The sequence below is a fragment of the Dermacentor silvarum genome, chromosome 1, assembly GCF_013339745.2.
Source record: "Dermacentor silvarum isolate Dsil-2018 chromosome 1, BIME_Dsil_1.4, whole genome shotgun sequence".
Lineage (NCBI taxonomy): Eukaryota > Metazoa > Arthropoda > Arachnida > Ixodida > Ixodidae > Dermacentor > Dermacentor silvarum.
This window is the reverse complement of record NC_051154.1, coordinates 118,649,787-118,668,256: the sequence shown is the minus strand read 5'-3', so window position 1 is coordinate 118,668,256 and position 18,470 is coordinate 118,649,787. Positions and strand designations below refer to the sequence as shown.

The window sequence follows — 18,470 nt, the reverse complement described above, 5'->3', positions numbered from 1 at the left end:
TTTGGGCCGAAAAATTTTGGAATTTTGCGTTTGGATTGTTTGGATCACGTGGTGATCACTGCCTAATGTGTCCGGCAGGACCTCGTGTGTTTTCACTATCACATGTGTGCTTGCCATCGTGAGGTCTGGTGTGGTGTCCCTTGCCGTACTGGTGCCCACTCTCGTTGGTATGGTAGGATCTGTAATTAGAGTAAGTGCGTGGTGCATCATAGTGTTATGTAAAAGGTTGCCCTTCGCCGTGTTATTTGCATAGCCCCATGCCGTATGGCGCGCATTAATGTCGCCCACTATGATTCGGTGAGTGTGTCGTGTTCGAGCAAGAATTTCCGGTATCCTTGTGCCCTTATCTTTAGGGGGACTGTATATGTTGACAACCAACAGTCCTTTTCCCGATGTGGGATTGGACGGGATCATCTCGAGAGCGGTGTACTCGGTTCCTCCTTCTGAAGGACCCCCCGTAGGGGTTCGGTCGATAAAGGGGAGGGTTTTATTAATAGGAATAGCAGTACGCGATGTTACGGATGCCACGTTATATCCCTGCAAGGATAGCGACACGGACCCTGTTTCCTGCAGGGCCACTATATCTGGCGGGTTCGTGGAGTGTTGAATGTATGCGGCCAATTGAGCGAGTTTCTTTTTGATGCTTCTACAATTCCATTGCCTTATGTTTAGGTCAGATGAAGTTTGGTTTCCGGGTGGACGAGCTAAGCCCGCTCTACCCGAATTCTGTCGCTTATTGGAATTGGCCATGTTGAGGCGTTATGGGGGTCGAAACCCCCGATTGTGGGCTAGTCACCTCCTCCGTGGGCTGAGGGGAGCGTGCGGCGGCGGCGGATTTGGGTTGCTTATGCTTACGGGTTGGTGATGATTGAGCATGCAAATCGTAGAGGTGATTAATTGCAGTTTCTATTTTGTCAATGCTTTCAATAAACATGGTCTCCATTCTTTGTTGCGCCTGTTCTTGTTCCTTAACCAATTGTGTTTTAACAGCCTCAAGGCTGTCGCTTACAAATTTTAGAACTAGCTGCGTGAGGCCTTGTGTGAATTCTGGTGTTTGGAAATATTGTGCACAGGTCTGTTGTAAAAGGACTGGTGCATGAGGCGGTGCTGAGTGGGGAGGTACTGGGGAGGCCTGCTCAACGGGCGACTTACTAGCGTCGGCCAGGGGGTCCTGCCGTTGCTGAAGCTGTGGGTCTGGATCCAGGCTCCCTCCTGTTGCCGAACTGGATGAACTCGTGGGCCCCCCTCTTGCCGCCGAGCCAGGTGCTTGGGTGGGTTCTCGTTGCGGGAGTGCTGGCCACGTGACCTCGCTTCTCGCGCCGCACTGCGCAGGAGCGAGTGGTGGGTGGTTGCTGAGTGGTGTCGCAGGTGTCCGTATGGTAGGAGGTACTCGGGGTTGAACATGTTGTTTAGTCTTCTTTTCGTGGTATGATATTTTCGGTTCCTTGGATTGGGCGGTGCTCTGAGGTCCTTGGCTGCAGGTATTCTTAGGAATGTCGCCAGGTTGTTGGTTTGTCGTCGATACCTTGGTATCCCGCCTTGGTGGAGTCGTATTGTGTCCCTTTGGGTCCTGGCGCCCCTCTTTCACTACTCGGGGCCCGAGCCCCCTCTGACGAGCAGGGCAACCCAAGTCGATGGTGGGATGGTCATCGGATCCGCAGGTTAGACAGTGTGGAAGGCAACGTTCGTGGTGTTCATCTGGGTTAAGCATGCCGCAGTTCCCGCACCGCCGTTCTTGTGGGTATGGGCAGATGTCGTGTCGATGTCCGGTTCGGAGGCAGCAGTGGCACACTTGGGTGACTGGGCGGAAAGGTCTGCATCGAAATTCCACACCTTGAAAGTATACGTAGCTGGGAACTCGCCTTCCCTCGAAGGTGTAGAGACATGCTCCGTTCTTTCCGAAGGGTCGGGCTTGGATAATGTTGATAGCATGGGGGTAGGTGACCGTTTCGTTGATGAGGGCATCCTCAGTAGGTATAGATAGGGCTCCTGTGATTACCCCTTTGCAGGAGTTGTCCGGGGAAGCAACATACGCAGAGACTTGATACGACTTGCTGCCGAGCAGGAGCGTCTGAATGTGGCAAACCTGTTCGGCCAGGTCAGGGTCCGGGGTGCTGACCAAGGCGATGTTATGTTCCTTGCGTACTCGTCTTCGCGCCTCCAGAGGCAGCGGGGCTCGGAGTGCAGTTTGTATCGCGGCTCGCAGCGGTAAGACCGCTTCTTGTTGTAGTGATATGCCTCCTCTTATTCGGAGAACCACCTTGTGGTCCCCTTCGGGAAGGCGTGGGAGGCGGGGCTGGCCGGGTCCTTGTCGACGTTCGCGTGAGTCGATTGGGGCGGGTGGTTTCTTCGAGGACTCCTCGGCGACAACCCTGCGTCGGCGAGCGTCGACCACCCGGTACCATGGAGTGTGAGGCACGGGTGGCTGAGGGAGTGTATCATTGGACGCGTCGGCTGCCCCGCTCAGGCCGGGGCGGTAGTCGCAGGGCCCGATGTGCTCAGGCTCCATGTATTCAGCATCCATGCAGTCCAGTTGGCCTGCCGGGTTGGAATTGCTCGCGGCCATTTCCGCGGCTTGGGCCCTTGGCCAGGGAGCCGCGTTGCGGGGCGCGTCGGGTGCGCGTCCGGTGGCGACGCGGCGTCCCCGTCCACCGTGCCGCTGTCGCTGTGGCGCATTTAGGCTTAACGCGATGATCGCCGCTTAGGGATCTCAAACGGCCGTCTCGGGGTGAGAAAAGAGCCGAGCCCGGAAATATTGGTGTCAAGTAAAAGCTGGCGACTTGCCGGTGACGATGGTTGTATGATTTCGTGCCGATGTTCAAAGATTCCGGGTGGTCGAGGATGGATTAGCAGAGCCAGATGCGACGCGATGTGCATCCGCCGGCGTCCAGGTAGCAATCCCGACACATAGGTGCTGCCCCTAATTTTTGCCTTTTGGAAAATTTGCACCATTGTGGTAAGGTATCGTTTCTTTGTGTTGTGATCCATCGGGCAGAAACATTGGCCACACTAATTGTTCATTTTTGTTAATAAGTTTGTTGCTGAGAGGTAGTGAGCCTGTTCCTTTCTTGTCAGGGTTCGCACAGCCCCTTGAAATCCTTGAATATCCTTGATATTGACAGTATAAGTTCAAGGGCCCTTGAAACTACTTGAATACCCGTGAGCTCCTTGTAATCCTTGAAAATCCCGTGGGATTTGTTCCGCTAGAGGAAATTAACGATGTACCTCCGCCAGTCATGCTGATATTTAAGGCCCTTTCGCTTACGAATGCCCAGGAAAACAAGCTGTGTGGACTAAAGGGCAACATCAGGAAGTTTCGTTTTTAAATCTCGCAGCCCCTACGTCGTCTGGCAACGCATTGGAAATCCAATCCAATGCGAGGCATATCGCTCGCTCGGCTTGCGTATAGTGCCTAGAATATACTCTAGTGTGCTGTCCACCGAGCGTCTCCAACGCGGGACGGTGGCGCGGGCAGTGATGCCTGCCGCCGCGGGCCACCAGACGGCGATGCCTGTCGGCACCATGCTAAATCCTGCGGTGTTCCGACTCGCGTTCGTTTGCGATGCGTTGATTGCTACGCGTCGATTGCAATGCGTAGTTCATTTCTCGCCTTGCTGCCGCTTTCGTTGCAGTCTTTTCTTCTTGTGAGTGGGTTTTTTGCATCTATGTGTGCACTCGTCTGTCTAAAGAAACTTTGAACAGGTCGCGAAACCGCGATTTCCCAGAGACGCGGAAAGAAACGGCTCATCTCACTACGCAGCGCGTCCGCAGACCCCGAACGTTGTGCGGATTGGGACAAGAACATAAGAGGCAGATCACCGGGCAAATGGGGAGACTCGCGTCGTGTCTTGCCTGAAGTCCGCCCATGTCTCAGCATGGTCCGGCACAGTCTCGAAGTGCAGCGCACCAAGCGGCCGGCGGCGGCAGGCATCACACTCGGTGCTACCGCGACACCCGCTCTCGGCACACTAGTTAGTGTCTTTTAGGTACTATAGTCGGGCCGTTCGTCGGCCTCGTGCGCGCCATTTCAGTGAAGTTCGCGTTTGCGTTGTGTGTTTACTTTGACACGATGCCAGGCGGGAAGTGCAAGTTTCAGCCTGCGTGGCTGCAACATACGGACTATCGTCGCTGGGTGAGACCGGAACCAAGCGATCCTTATCGAGCAATGTGCGCATTATGTCAGAAGACGGTCGACATTGCAACGATGGGGGAATCTGCCTTGAAGAGCCACCAGAAAGGCGCGAAGCACCGATCCAAAGCTGCAGCAGGTGAGGGCTGCTCATCCGTCGCAAGTTTCATGCAAGCGGCAAATCTGTAGTCCGAGGCTGCTTGTCAGCGTGAAAGCACGGCAACTTCCTCTCGAGCTGCGACACTTGACGAAGACTGCAGAAAGCATGATTCCGTGATCGAAGCCGAGATTTTGTGGACGATGAAAGTTGTGTCCTCACACTACTCCTACAGCTCCAGTGGATCCATTTCCCAGCTATTCCAAAAGATGTTTCCGGATAGCGATGTCGCGAGGAGCTTCACTTGCTCTGAGAAAAAGTGCGCGTACGTCGCGTGCCACGGTCTGCGCCCATTTTTCACTTCGCAAGTACAACAAATGATGGAGAAGTCTGACAATTTTGTTGTGCTTTTGACGAAACCTTGAATGAATACCTGCAAAGAAAACAACTTGATGTTCACGTCAGTATTGTGGAATAACTGTGAGGTGACAACCAGATATCTGACTTCGACATTCATGGGTCACAGCACAGCGGACGACCTTATGCAGAAGTTGACGGAAACACTCGCGTCCTTTCCCCTGAGCAAGATTGTGCAGCTCTTGATGGACGGCCCGAATGTCAACTGGAGTCTTTTCAACAAGTTGCAGCAGCACATGAAGAATGACTTTCAGTTCAGTGCTTGGATATTGGTTCATGTGGCTTGCACACAGTGCATAATGCTTACAAAGCAGGAATGCATGCGACAAGCTGGCCAGTTGACACCTTTCTGTCGAGCTTATTCTCACTCTTCCATGATGCACCGGCCCGCCTGTCAAGATTTTGTTGAAGAAACAGGGAGCAAGCTGTTTCCACTTCCTTTCGTACCCCACCGTTGGATCGAGAATGTGCCCGTACTGGAGAGAGCCCTGACTATGTGGGAGCATTTGAGGCACTACACCGAAGCAGTGAGCGACCATAGGCTACCCTTGCCGAAATGTAGAGCGTATGAGAACGTCAGTGCTTTTCTAAAGGACCAGCTTGCACTTGCTGAAACTGAACTTTTCCCTAACCGTTGCAATGGTTGTGCAGCCTTTTTTGACTGTTTTTCAGAGTGATTTCTCCAAAGAAATTTTTTTTAGCAAAAGAGCTTGAAACTGTCTTGAGCAGCCTCCTTGCAAGGTTCGTGAAGCGCTCGGTATTGACAGAAGCCACGAGCATCACGAAACTGCTGCGAATTGATGTTCATGATACTGCCAATTACACGTCACTTGAGAAGGTGGATGTTGTACGTGTGGCTGAGAAGATCTTAAAAAGCGGAAAAGGGAGTACCAAGTGTGTTTTTGAATTTAGGGGCGAGTGTCGTAAGTTCATTGTGAACATGATCCTGAAAATCATGGAGAGAAGTCCTCTTAGGTACCCTCTGGTTCGAGGGTTGTCATGTTTCGACCCCAGAGAGATGGCGAAGACAGAAATGTGCCTTGAGAAGCTGAAAGTTGTTCTTAACTGTTTAATTGACAGTAAGCTTCTTTCTGAGCACAAGAGAGATATTGTGTGTGCACAGTACATTCAGTTCTGCCAAGAAAAGCGGCATGAACTGCAAAATTATGAAAGAGACCATGAACGCCTTGACGTTCTCTTCGTGCGCCTTTTGAAGCATGACCCGGCGTTCTCGATGTTATGGGAAGTACTGAAGGTCCTTCTCTTGCTAAGCCATGGGCAGGCTTCAGTAGAAAGAGGTTTCAGTGTAAACAAGCAGATCGCGGTCGAAAATATGGCAGAGCTCTCGTATATCTCACAACGAGTCATCTGCGAGGCCGTGAAAACCCATGGTGGGCTGCTTAACGTTCCACTGTCGAAAGAACTGAAGTCATCAGTGCGCCAAGCCAGGCATAGGTATGCGCTATACATGGACGAACAGAAGAAGCAAGCTGTAGCTCAACAGGTAACCTTGAAGAGAAAAGCACTCGAGCTAGAGCTACAGAGCATGCAAGAGAAGAAGACAAAGCTCCAAAAAACTCTGAAGTGTTTGCAGGAGTCAGCGGATCGCTTTTCGGAAGACGCCGAAGCAAAAAACGACCTGACTTATCTTGTCAAGGCAAACAGTTTCCGTCGAACAGCCAAAGAAAAAGAAGTGGAGATAACAGCTCTTGAAAGAGAAATTAATGCGAAAATAGGGCTCCTTTCCTAAGTCATGTGAGGAAATAAAATTACGCTAACAGTCCTTGAATTCTGCCTTTTTGCATCCTTGAAATCCTTGAAATGTCCTTGAATTTCCAGCCAAATATTGTGTACGAACCCTGCTTGTGCTAGTGATAGAAACTACCAGTTTTGTGTTCAACAGCACGTTAAAGTGCCTTAGATTCTGGCATTCCAAATTTTCTGTCTTTGTGAAGCTATTTTTTGTCTTAGCGCCTGTCTTGTCATCTACAATGTGTGTTGTGTTGACACGTCAAAATGAAAGCAACTGAACATTGTGGTTCATTCTGGCTTATGTTGCATCAGTGATTTCTGGTGGTGATATAAATTGCTGCAGCATTAAAAAAGCCCAGTGAAACTTGTTGAGCACAATAAATAAATATTTCTAGTTGCTATGCATTGCTATCATAGACACCTGAGCAAGCTGTTATTTTTGTACACAGAGCCGGGAGCCTACAATTTTGCTTAAAGTACCACTTGCCCTTTTCCTTATCATTTTCAAATCCCTGCCACTTTTAATAGCGGAGCTGTTTAAGACGACCGTCAGTCCGTGTGTCGCGAACAAAACCTCGGTGAGTGATGTCACCTGCGTTGCCTAGCAACCACCTCGCGGAGCGGTGTGTGCTTTGCCTCCTCTCCGTGCCGTGCACATGTTGCATGACATGGGACGTTAAGGAGAGCAAGCGCGCGGCGCGCGCTATGTGGGGAGAGAAAGAGAAAATGAGAGCGAGAGAAAGAAAAAATTGTAGCAGCACCAACGAGGCAACGCGCAGAGCTGCTGCCGACGCCGTATGCATATCCCTGGTGCGAACACGCGCGGTGTCCGTGACTGCAGCAGCCGCCTCTGGCGGCAGCTCGGCAGGTTTCGACCTGCCATGCCCTGGAAAGTGTGGAGGCGCAACTTGTCTGGGACGTCACCGGGAGATAAAGCTTGGAGCCGCTGCGACTGCGGCAGAACTCTCGTTAACTCTGTGGCGAGTACATGTAGCCTTGACATGGGACGACCAAGATCCGGACACCCGAAGAAGCAGCCGCTCATTTTGAAGCGCTTCGCGCGGCCCAGTGAGAATCTGCATGTCGGCGGTGAGCCGATTCGGAATACCGTGCCTAGCAGCATTTAGCATTTCCTAGCAAAAAACTTAGCCAAGCCTAGTAAAACCTGGAAGAAGCTAGGTCGCTCACGAGCTCCACTGTTTACTCCAGCCTTGCACCACTAGTGCAAGCTGCCAATTTTTTTTGTTTTGTTTTCATTGTGATGCACTGACAAACAAATACCATATTTTCTGGTCTATAAGTCGCACCTTTGTATAAGACTCACCCCCCTCAAAACGGCAGTTATTCCTGAAAAAAAAAAAAAAAAAACATATATAAGTCGCATCAGTGTATAAGGCTCACCTGTTAGTTCGGTAAGCGATGAAAAAAAAAATTTGGGATGGTTTTACTCCATGAACGCGGGTCATGCGCAAGCGTATGGGTGCCACATATTTCCACTCCAGCCGCATTTCTGTCGTCGTGGTTGCTGCGATGTTCCGTACAAGGTACAAGGGCGATAATATCGTGCCCGCGGGCTGTATGTTATATGTGCAAGTGAAAGCGTCCGACGGTGAGCCGAATCGTGCACAAGGGAAGAAAGCGGGTAGGCAGCGTGGGAGGAAGGATGGCGGCTTGTACTCTTGTAGCAACTGCGTAGTTTGCGCAGTGGCGTGCGTCGTATCTTGACAGCGATCTGCAGATGCGACGAATTCGAGGTTGGCCGACTCGCGGTCGGCCTGCCTCCGCTTGCGTTGCTGCTCCGTCCTTGTCACACGGTGCTCGGAAACTCGATCACAAGAAGATCGTACCTGCCACCTCGATTGCGCGCGCAGAACCTGTAGCAATTAAGTCAACCAGCGCGCTTCGTGTGGCCATAACATTGAATCCGATTTTGACGGCAGCTTCCCTGGAAGAAAAAAAAAATGTGCATAAGTCACACCATTCTATAAGACGCACCGACGAAAAAATAAGAACAAAACCGCATCTTATACACCAGAAAGTACGGTATGGTTAGTAGCTACATTTCGTTAGACATTTTGACTATATAGTGCCTACAGCAAGAACAAGAACTTCCTCAGCATTACCATTATTACTGTCTAAATATTAAGAGCGATGACCATGTCAAAGAGCACCATAGAGAATAATAATTTAGAATGTTTGGTCTTGGGAAACGGTTGTCTACCTGAGTTCCATCGCTTCCTCCAGAGTGGACTTTTTTGTCATCCCTGAAATTTTATTTTTTGCCTGTCCTGTGCATATTGCCTAAGTATGTCTTCACCCACATTAACACTGAAGTAAACATGGGTAAAAATTATGAAGGTGGTGCAGTGACGACAACCTCCACAATTTGACTTTAATCCAGGATGAGCCAAAATATGCTGGCGACTACAGTGAGACCTGGTAAAACATTAAAATCTCGCTGATAACATATTGGAACCAACCAGTCGCAGTACACAGTATCGCTAGTACCACGGCCTCCAAAATTGGGCAGTGCAACAAAGGGCCGGTCATTGAGGTCATTTTTGTTCAGCATAGCATGGTAATGTGTGAAACACTATGCATTGCTCTGTGGCAGCACAGCAGAACTGCTTTTAGTGGAATAGAAACAAAAAGGGGAAAGCTATGAAATTGTCGCAGGGCAGCATTTGCTGATAGCTCCTTATAAAAAAGGTGCATTCGAACATTTTGTTGGAAAGATTCATAAACTGATACCCTCTATTACCAGATGCATATTCCATGCCTTTAAGAACAGCACGAGTTTGCACGGTTTATAATAGAAGCATAAACTATTACTACTACTCTCTTGAGTGCCCACGACACTTACCTTTCAATGACGTGATCACTGTGTGGCCTGCGTGTTTTTTTTTGTTTTGTTTTTTTTTTTTTGACCCGCCGTGGTTGTTCAGTGGTTATGGTGTCGGGCTGCTGAGCACGAGGTCGCAGGATCGAATCCCGGCTACGGCGGCCGCATTTAAATGGGGGCGACAGGCAGAAAACACCTGTGTACTTAGATTTAGGTGCACGTTAAATAATCCCAGGTGGTCTAAATTCATCCGGAGTCTTCAACTACGTCGTGCCTCATAATCGGATGTTGGTTCTGGAGCGTAATACCCCATAATTTAATTTTTTTTTTAAGCAGGTTTAGGGAACACTTGCCTATTTATATCGGGAGTGGTTTACTTGTACAAAAATGGAAGCACCAATGCGTATTGCAAGAAATTGCTTTAACAAAAAGATTTTCATGGGGGAAAAAAAACAGCATAGATACTGCTGTTTAATCTGTTCACTGTTACATGCCGTCATGAATGCATAAAAGATAATTGCTGTCAAGCATTCAGCAGCATTGGCACGCCAGCTATTCCATTTACTGTATGGGGGAAAAAGAGTACTTAAAATTATTATTGTGAGAAAGAATTCACTTTCCTTCTATTTCATCATGTTGGAGGTTGTCTAGCGTAGTTGTAGTTTATTAGGAATTTTTTTCAATATTAAAAGCTTAAAAAAGCTACTGGAAAACACACCTGGCGGTGTCCTTCATCTGTCGCTTTTGATCTGTCCCTTCAACAGGCAAAGACATGGAAGAGAAAGCAAACATCATTGTGGCAGAAGTGTTTGACACGGAGTTAATTGGTGAAGGTGCCATTGACACGTTTGCTGATGCATTTAATAGACTTGCGCAGGTAGGCAAGCATTTTCGTCTTTCTTGCTATTGTTATATGTAGACATACTGTTGTTTTAAAAGCAGTGATTGATGTTGAGTTTTTTGCAATACTACACATGTGTAACCCATGCATACATTTGACAGCCATATTTTATTTAAGTGTGACAGTCTTCAGTTTTACGGCTCACTTTCGAACAGCTTGTGTGGTGATGAAACTTCAGTGACATTTTAACTCTGAAGTTTAAGCAGTTGTCCCTTATTTTGTAAAGCACCCTGCACCTTAAAAGGCCCCTCGCTAGGCCCCATAGCAAATTTTAGTTCTATGCTGGAAGTTATTATGTGCCTTCTAGAAAGCTTTCTACCACTATAATTTCTAGAACTTGTTCAATAATAACAGAAATAGAAGCTTCTGAAGTGTGCCCAACCTATGATTTTTTGAGGCAAGCTTCTCTGTGAACGTCACTCTCCACTTGCCCTGCCAAGCCTCTGCTATCAAAATTCCTTCCCTGCGTTTTCCCACACCGGAGCTGGACGTTTGCTTAACGCGTAATAATCAGGGGCCCCGCTTTTCTACACAGTACAATAAAAGCTTGTTAATACGAAATTTTAGATAATTCGAACATGCCGCCGGGGTCCGTCCAACGATGTACAGTATAGACCACTTATAACGTTACCGCTTATAGTGCAGGACCGGATATAGTGCGGTCTTTTCAGACTCCCGTTAATTTTCCCATAGCACTCCATGTATACACGTATCGCCTATAGTGCAGTTTCGAGAAACGAATTACCGGTTACAGTGCGGCTGCCTGAGTACGGAAGTCAGCGGAGACGGCTAACGGTCCCCTCAAACGGGCGCCCCAAGGAGTGCTCGAGGAAGAAAGAGAGACGAAGTGGAGGAGAAGGGTACATGGTGCGAACGAACTGCCAGTGAGGCTGAAACCAGAATCTTGAGTGCGAGTCGTGAAATATCACGGCGCGCATAGCGAGCGAGGGCCACGAAACTGCCAACGCCAGCCAACGCTCGCTTCACGATAACGGCAGTAAACGAAACTTCAGGGAGTGGGCGGCGCCGGCACGGCACGGCGAAGGGCGCACGCGGAGACCGTGGAATGTGAGGGAGGAGGGCGGCAGGGAAGCGGATTTCGCCTCGGCAACTCCGCTGCTTCGGTGGCTCTCCTCACCCTCCCTCGTAGCTCCCTCACTTTCGACTGTCACCGTGCGTGCCCGCCGCTGTGCAGGCGCCGCCACTCAAGCCGGCCCGGCGCCAGCTCCCCGAAGTTTCGTTTTGTACCATTATCGGGAAGCGGGCGTTTGCCGACGTGGGCAGTTTCATTTTCTGCCGTTATCGGGAAGCGGGCGTTTGCCAGCGTGGGGCAGTTTCGTTGGCCGGCCTGGGACACTGCCGCTGCTTCCTTCTGCACCGTAGCCACAGCGTGCAAGGTCAACACGTGACTAGAAAGTAGAGGAAGCGTAAAGGAGAAAGAAGGGTTCACTGCCATTTTTTATGCGTGGCTACGGTAGCGTGGCTGAGACGTCGGTACGTACACGCATGTTCCAGCGCAACGCAGAATCAGCGACCTTGCCATTTGAGAGGGTGAAATTTCCTCTGCATTTTTTCCCCCCTTTTTTTTTCTTTTTTTGTTCGCACGCGACATTGAGGGGTCTCTCCTAAGCTTTTACTCTAAGGCGGTGCCGGAGCAATGCCGGTCAGAGGCGCCGCCGCGTGAATTATTTCGAAATAATAAGATTTGACTGTAAATTGAATGCAAACGTTCTAGCCGCATTCCTCGACTGTTGCATACGCGTGGCGGCTCGGTGCACATGTTTTGCATATGTGCGGGCCTTGAAAATTGTTGCTTTGGTTATAGTGCGGTACTGCTTATAGTACGGATATTCGCGACTCCGGCGACTTACGCTATAAGCGGTCTACACTGTATTGAAAGCAGTATGTAACGCATCCCGCGACTTCACACTGAAATCCGCACCGCCGCCGATAATTCGAACTTTGCACCATTGTGGAAGTGGAGAGTGCTAGTGCGTGGGAGGAGGTTGGCCATGCTGGTATTGCCACGCGGCTTTTCGGCGGTGGCTTGCGCTCTAAAAAATGCCCATGCCGCTTCGCTGATGGTCGCAGGCAGCCGTTCAAAGCGGCGCGAGGGCTGGGGATCGTTCTGCGTATTCTCCGAAGGGGTCAGCCAACGGTGTGCGTGTCGGAAGTATAGAGGGAGCGGCATTTCGGCTGGCGTAGCGCAAGTGGCATAGCATGACTAGCTGCAAGCGACGCTCGCCTGCGCGCCTTAAACATCAGACTATAATTGCGCAGTCGTTTGAGATTGTCACACTACGCCGCTTGCACACACAGCGAAAAGCTGTCCCCTCTATACGTCGGGCGCGTGCGCCGTCGGCTGCTCTTTTCGGAGCATGCGCAGAACAATCCCCAACCTGCGAGCTGCTTTGAACTGCTGTCTGCGACCATCGACGAAGCTGCGGGGGTGCATTTTTTCTTAGCGCAGTGCATTCTGGGTTGGCGCGGTCGGCACGGAGAACGCGTCGATGGAGCAAGAGCCATCTCGACGTCTGGCGCATCGGATTGCGCTGGCTGCATCCGGTTATGTTGGCTGCGCCAGTGCGTCGAACTATAGACGTTCTTGTCAATGTGACGTAGCGTGTGCGCTCACGCTTTGTTGGACTATATCTGTGCGCCTTAAATGAGCGATTTTTTTTTACTTTCATTAGTTTGAATTTTGTATAATTCGAATTTTCGTAGCATTCCTGCAGAATTCGAATTAACAAGCTTTTACTGCATCACACAAGCACTACGCTGACGTAAGCGGATCAAAGAGCAAAATCGTGCGCTGGAACCTGGTAGAAAATGGCAAGACAGTTTTGTTTTCCGTGCGCACGGCTGCACGATGTGGCAACAAGCAGACTAAACGGAAGTACGCCCCTCTTGCTAGAGAATGGAGTGAAACTAAGACTTGCAGACCTTCGGTTTGAAGGTTTTAATATTTCTCTAAACTTTAAGTCATTTAGTGAAGCAGCAGGTCAAACTGCTGTAGCATTAAATAATTCTGGAAGTCGCACGTCACGGTGAGAGATGTTTCAGTACGGAGAATTACATAGGCGTACTTGTGCATCTGATTTTGACTCTGGTTGGGAGCTGAGCTCGTAGCATTTCCTTTGAAATTTCGGTTATTTTTGCGGCGCACAGCGGTGTAATACTTTGCAGACACGATCGTGAACGTGCATTGTGTGCACTGCACTTGTCTGTTTAATCCTTTAAGGATGAAACATACAAATACCCAGAAAAATGTTTATTTTCTATGTAAATCTGCAAAACGCATCAATAAGAATAATCAACAAAAAGAAAAAAATATATATTTTGCGGAAATTTTTTTTCAGCAACAGGGGAAAACCCCAGGCAAGGAACTGGAAGTGGGCTTAACGCTAAGGCACCTAAGGCTTCAGTTTGAATTTGTACAGGCAGCTCTCATCATATGTGAACCATAGGTGTACATTTCATTTGCTTTACATCACGTGTGTGACACCACTGCAGCCAGAAATCTTGCATTGGTCTGTCTCGTCTGACAGTGCTTTCAAAAGAAAGCGAGTCGCATGCCAAACTTCGTCTTCTTCATCGCATGTTTCTGCTCCAAACCAACAAATGATGCTTGCTGCCTGTCATTCAGTGTTGACCGAATACTTCTGGCAAGAAACTTCGTACTCAATACTGAAGCTCGCCAAGAAACTATTTCTGATGTGCTGCCTGTAGGCAACAACTCGTCAATAAAGGGTTAAAATGGCCAAACCTGGTGAGAGGCTCTTCAACTAAACTGCTGCGTGTAAAACAGGTTTATTTACGAAATAAACAAGAATGGTTGAAGTCTGCATGAAGTCCTCGGTGTGTTAGAGAAAGGCAGCCATCATTATCAACTGATTATGTGGTATCCTATTTGTTTGTAGATGTTTGTAAGAATTTCAACTGCAGCAGGTGTCCAATAAAGTGAATTTTTTGTGCATATTCTCAAATGTAAGTGCTATCGTACTGCTACTGCAAAAATGTTTTTCATGGTGTGTGGCATCAGTGCATTGTGCAAAGGCTGGTGTGGATGTGTTAAGGCACGTTAACACCGAAGGTGGGGCGGCCAAACCGGGCAGGCGGGTGCGCGCAAAGCGGTGAAAACCTCCTCGCCGAGCGGCTATAGCAGGCGGAAAATGAGGCGGCGAGCCCGATCGCTCTGGGATCTATTTTTTCCGCCCCGCTGGAACTTTCCGCTTTGCTACAGCCAATCAGAACGCCAGACGCGGTGGCGCTGGTGTATCTCGGCGCGAGATCTGTGCGCGGGCGGACGGCCGGTGCCACGAGATGGCAACACGTCCCCCGCGAAACCGCGCGATGCTCCGCCTCCTCGGCGACGCGGGCAGCCAGGCAAGCCGTCCGGTCTGAACAGGCCCGCGCGTTCGCCGCGTTCAAAATCCGCTTGGCTGCTTAGACGCTCCGCTTTCGGTGTGAGCGTGCCTTTAGAGAGGTTTTTTGTGATAATGAATATGCTCATTATGGTGCAGTTCTTAGAGGATGCTATGTGCATGGGGAGAAAAGCTGTTGGGGAAGTGGAGGGAGCGGAGCTAATAGCCTTCATTGAACTGGTTGTGTCAACACGGGTGACTGATGGGTTGGATTTGTTAAGTTTTGAGAGTTCAACAACATTCCATTTGGTATGCAGGAGTGAAGGCAACCATAAATGGTGGTATGCTGTGAATGTTATAGGGAAGATTTGTGCACATGAAGAACGACACACCTAACTTGAAAATGCTGTCTTGTGGTGTTCATTTTTGTCTCCTGTGAAGCTTCAGTGTTGGCATAACATCAGTGTCGCTTTGTCAGAAGTCGCTTCATATTGCAGCATTGTTGCGTTAATCTACCTCTTTCCGCAGCACTTCTAAAGTAAAATACTTAAGACGGGGCGTTCGTCGGCTGCGCCATTGTAATGAACGGAGACAGAGACACAGCACTCGTTCCTGGGCCGGCTGTTCTATTCTCTGCCCATCGTCTTTCTCTTCCAGAGCCCCCTTGCGAGCGCTCGCGGCCAAGTTCATTTCGTCTTTACAATATATATATATATACACACACACACACACACACACATGCATATACAGTGCAGTCCAGTTATTACGATACCACATATAACGATATATCGGCTATAACGATGAGTCGACTCAAGAGTATCAACTTATGCATTAGGGCTATGAGAAAAAAAAAAACATATATAACGATATGTTATTCACCGCATATCGGATATACCGATCAAAATCTTGCTTCTGAGCGGCGTTTTTCATGTATAATAATCGTGAAATTTGCGTTCCTAAGTAGCCTGTTCCTAAGACGGGGCAAAAGTCTGCCTACGCAAGTTCGTATTTGCCGCCATTATCGCGCAGCTGATCCCACCCGTGCGCCGATTGCGAGCGAAAGCCACGGAGAGCATCACAAGTTGGCGCAGCGTGCACGAGATGGCGCCAGCTGCTTCGCGTCCGTGTTGCCAGCGGTCGCGCGAGCGTTCAGAGGAGAGGGGAAAGAAATTGATAAGCGAGCGGCGCCTGTGTGGCCTATGCTGCCTCTACCATCTCCCGCTCTCAGCGAGCGCGGAAATTCGCCGCAGAAGGAGTGGGAGGTGCGCCTACAAAGCGCAAAGTTGGTTCTTTATAATATGGCGCCAAGCCGTGTCCCTCAAGACGAAGCTGCAAATTTAGCAAGACTCGAAGAAGTACGAGCTCGCGCAGTTGATGATATCGACGATTATGAAAAACGGGGGCGCCACGATCATGAAGACTAGAAGCAGTGGCCATACTGGTCAACGGAAAAAGCGGCTTTGTGCGACGGGATGAAACCCTCATGGGTGAAACTGACTGGGTGGAAGCCACTGACATTACCGAACTCTGGGAGCACATCGCTACTGAGGATGAAATAGGTGGTGCTTCAATGGAGGAGTTCCTAAGTGCAGGTAGTGCTGCCTCGTTCTGCGAAGAGATCTCCGCCGGGGCGATCGTTGTGCGATAGTGGCGATGAGATTGACAAAGGCCCGTAATTGACACCGACCCGATGTTCAACCAAAGTGCAATGTCGTCGATCGAGTCGCTCATTCATTTCACGCACGCTAAATTATAGCCGCCTGTGTTCGCGCAGCAGCTGGACGCGATTCACATGGCGGTTGTGAATTGAAACTTCTGCGAAAGCAAGTGCAGATTTCTATGTCAGGGTGCCTAATGATTGAGACGCTATTTAGAGGTATAAATAAACGTTTTGTTTTCCCCAGCCTACTTTCTACAACGTCGATTTTTTACCGCATGTGGCAAATTTGGTTTCGGGACTTCAAAAAGGTATATATATAAATTTTTTTAATGGCAGTCCAGATATAGCGATGATCGGCTATAATGATCGGATTTTTCGTTCTTGATATCGTTATAAGTGGCCAGAAATTACGTATGGTATTTATTTCACCTGTGATGTCTGTACTTGGCGCAACGTAGTAAAAAATCATTGTTGCGATGAACCCTGTCAGCCTCACCTTCTGCTTTTGCCTGCAGCCTGGTTGCATCGCAGTACCTCATGCAGCAACAGTGTATGCTCAGGTGGTGGAGTCGTCATTCTTGAGAAGCTACCACATACCAAATCCCATTCAAGTGACACCTGAGCTTAAAGTTGACGTGCCTGCATCAGTGCGAACGTGCCCTGGTATGCCTTCAGCTAATGACATTCAACTGAGCCAGCTACAGCCAAATGATTTTGTGTGTGTCACTGACCACACGCCTGTTTTCAGGTGAATGAATGCCCATTATGACATGACAATTCAGATTGTAATTTGTGTGGTTGTTCATTTGATGACTGTTTAAAAGATTCACTACAGTCGCCGGCGGACTTTTCGGACTCCGAAAATTTTGACTTGTTGAATGTTCCGGACTTCATAAATGCACCGTCACGGTTCCCATAGAACTAATACATTTTCGCGACTGTTTTTTCGGGAATTTAGGCCCTAAAGTTAGATTTTCCGCACTAAATCGCTCGTTCCGAGCCACGCTACTCATTCTTGGAGGCCGCCTTGTTGGAATTTCCACCGGCTTGCCCAGGCTTAGCTTCCAGTGGCCTGCTCTGTAGCCTCTAAGATTAGGAGATGTACGCACGTGCCAGTCTCTCGTCTCGGAGGCCATGCCCGCTCTTCCTTAGCTGACAAAACGCTCTAGGGGACAACATTTTTTCTTTCGTTTTTCGGTCGCCACTATCGTCATAATCACTTCACGAAATCCGTTTATTATTAATATTATTTGTAACGTTGTGTTGCTACTTTGCACGTTGTGTGTGTGGCTTCACATTTGTGTGATTGGCGCCACTTCCTGTGCCTTTGCGAGAGCCAAGTTGTGCAAAACGTGGCCTCCGCGATCAGCTCCGGCAGCGTGTCGTTGCTGAGCCGTTAATATTGCACTTCTTCAGCGGGCTACGCTCCGATTGGGACGGCCGGAGCGAACAACGCGCTGCTGGAGCTCACCGCTGAGGTCATGTTCGAAGTAACAGGTCGTTTCTTCTATTTCCATTGTGATCTCTGCTAACGTTCGCCAACGTGGTGACGCTTGTCAACTGTATGCGGACACGATGTCAGTCTTGCATTATTAACGATTTTTTATGCCACTCTAAGCCTAATAAATTTTCTTTTTTAAGGCGAATGAGTTTTTCGGACTGTTCGATTTTTCAGACTATTTTTCGGTCCCTGCGAATTCCGGAAAATCCGTCGGCGACTGCAAACGTTAACATTAAGCCAGTTTAGACTCCTTAACTATTCTTTCCAAACTCCTTTTTTTGTTGCAGGGAGCTGATTAGTGGACAAAATGAAGGCCAAACATTCCTTTAATTTTGTGCCTAATATGCAGTGCTGTCAATACCCGCCGGGGTGGCTCAGTCAGCTAAGGTGTTGCGCTGCTGAGCACGAGGTCGCGGGATCGAATCCCGGCCCCGGCGGCCGCATTTCGATGGAGGCGAAATGCGAAAACGCCCGTGTGCTTGCGTTGTAGTGCACGCTAAAGAACCCCAGGTGGTCAAAATTAATCCGGAGCCCTCCACTACAGCGTGCCTCATAATCAGAACTGGTTTTGGCACGTAAAACCCCAGAAAGAAGAAGAAGAAGCAGTGCTGTCAATGTCAGTGCAATGTCATATTTAAGCAAAGGCTTTTTATTTAGGTCATTTTTAGGTTACGACAGTTGCCTAAGGTTACCAGTTTAATTAAGTCTGTTGACATTTTGAACACAGTTTTTTTTTAGCATGCAATTATTCATGGTGTAGAAACGGTGTATAAGACGCACCTGTTCATTCGGTAAGCTGTTTAAAAA

The 18,470-nt window shown here is 49.0% G+C and overlaps 1 protein-coding gene across 1 annotated transcript in view; it reads left to right on the top strand.

Annotated features, from left to right (window-relative positions):
- The window catches only part of LOC119435907 (protein arginine N-methyltransferase 7), a 111,464-nt gene that overhangs the window by 12,285 nt on the left and 80,709 nt on the right, over window positions 1-18,470 (top strand). The window contains exons 5-6 of the mRNA XM_037702603.2: window positions 10,002-10,114; window positions 16,678-16,910. Coding sequence (XP_037558531.1) covers window positions 10,002-10,114; window positions 16,678-16,910 — 346 coding nt within the window. The remainder of the gene's footprint in view (window positions 1-10,001; window positions 10,115-16,677; window positions 16,911-18,470) is intronic.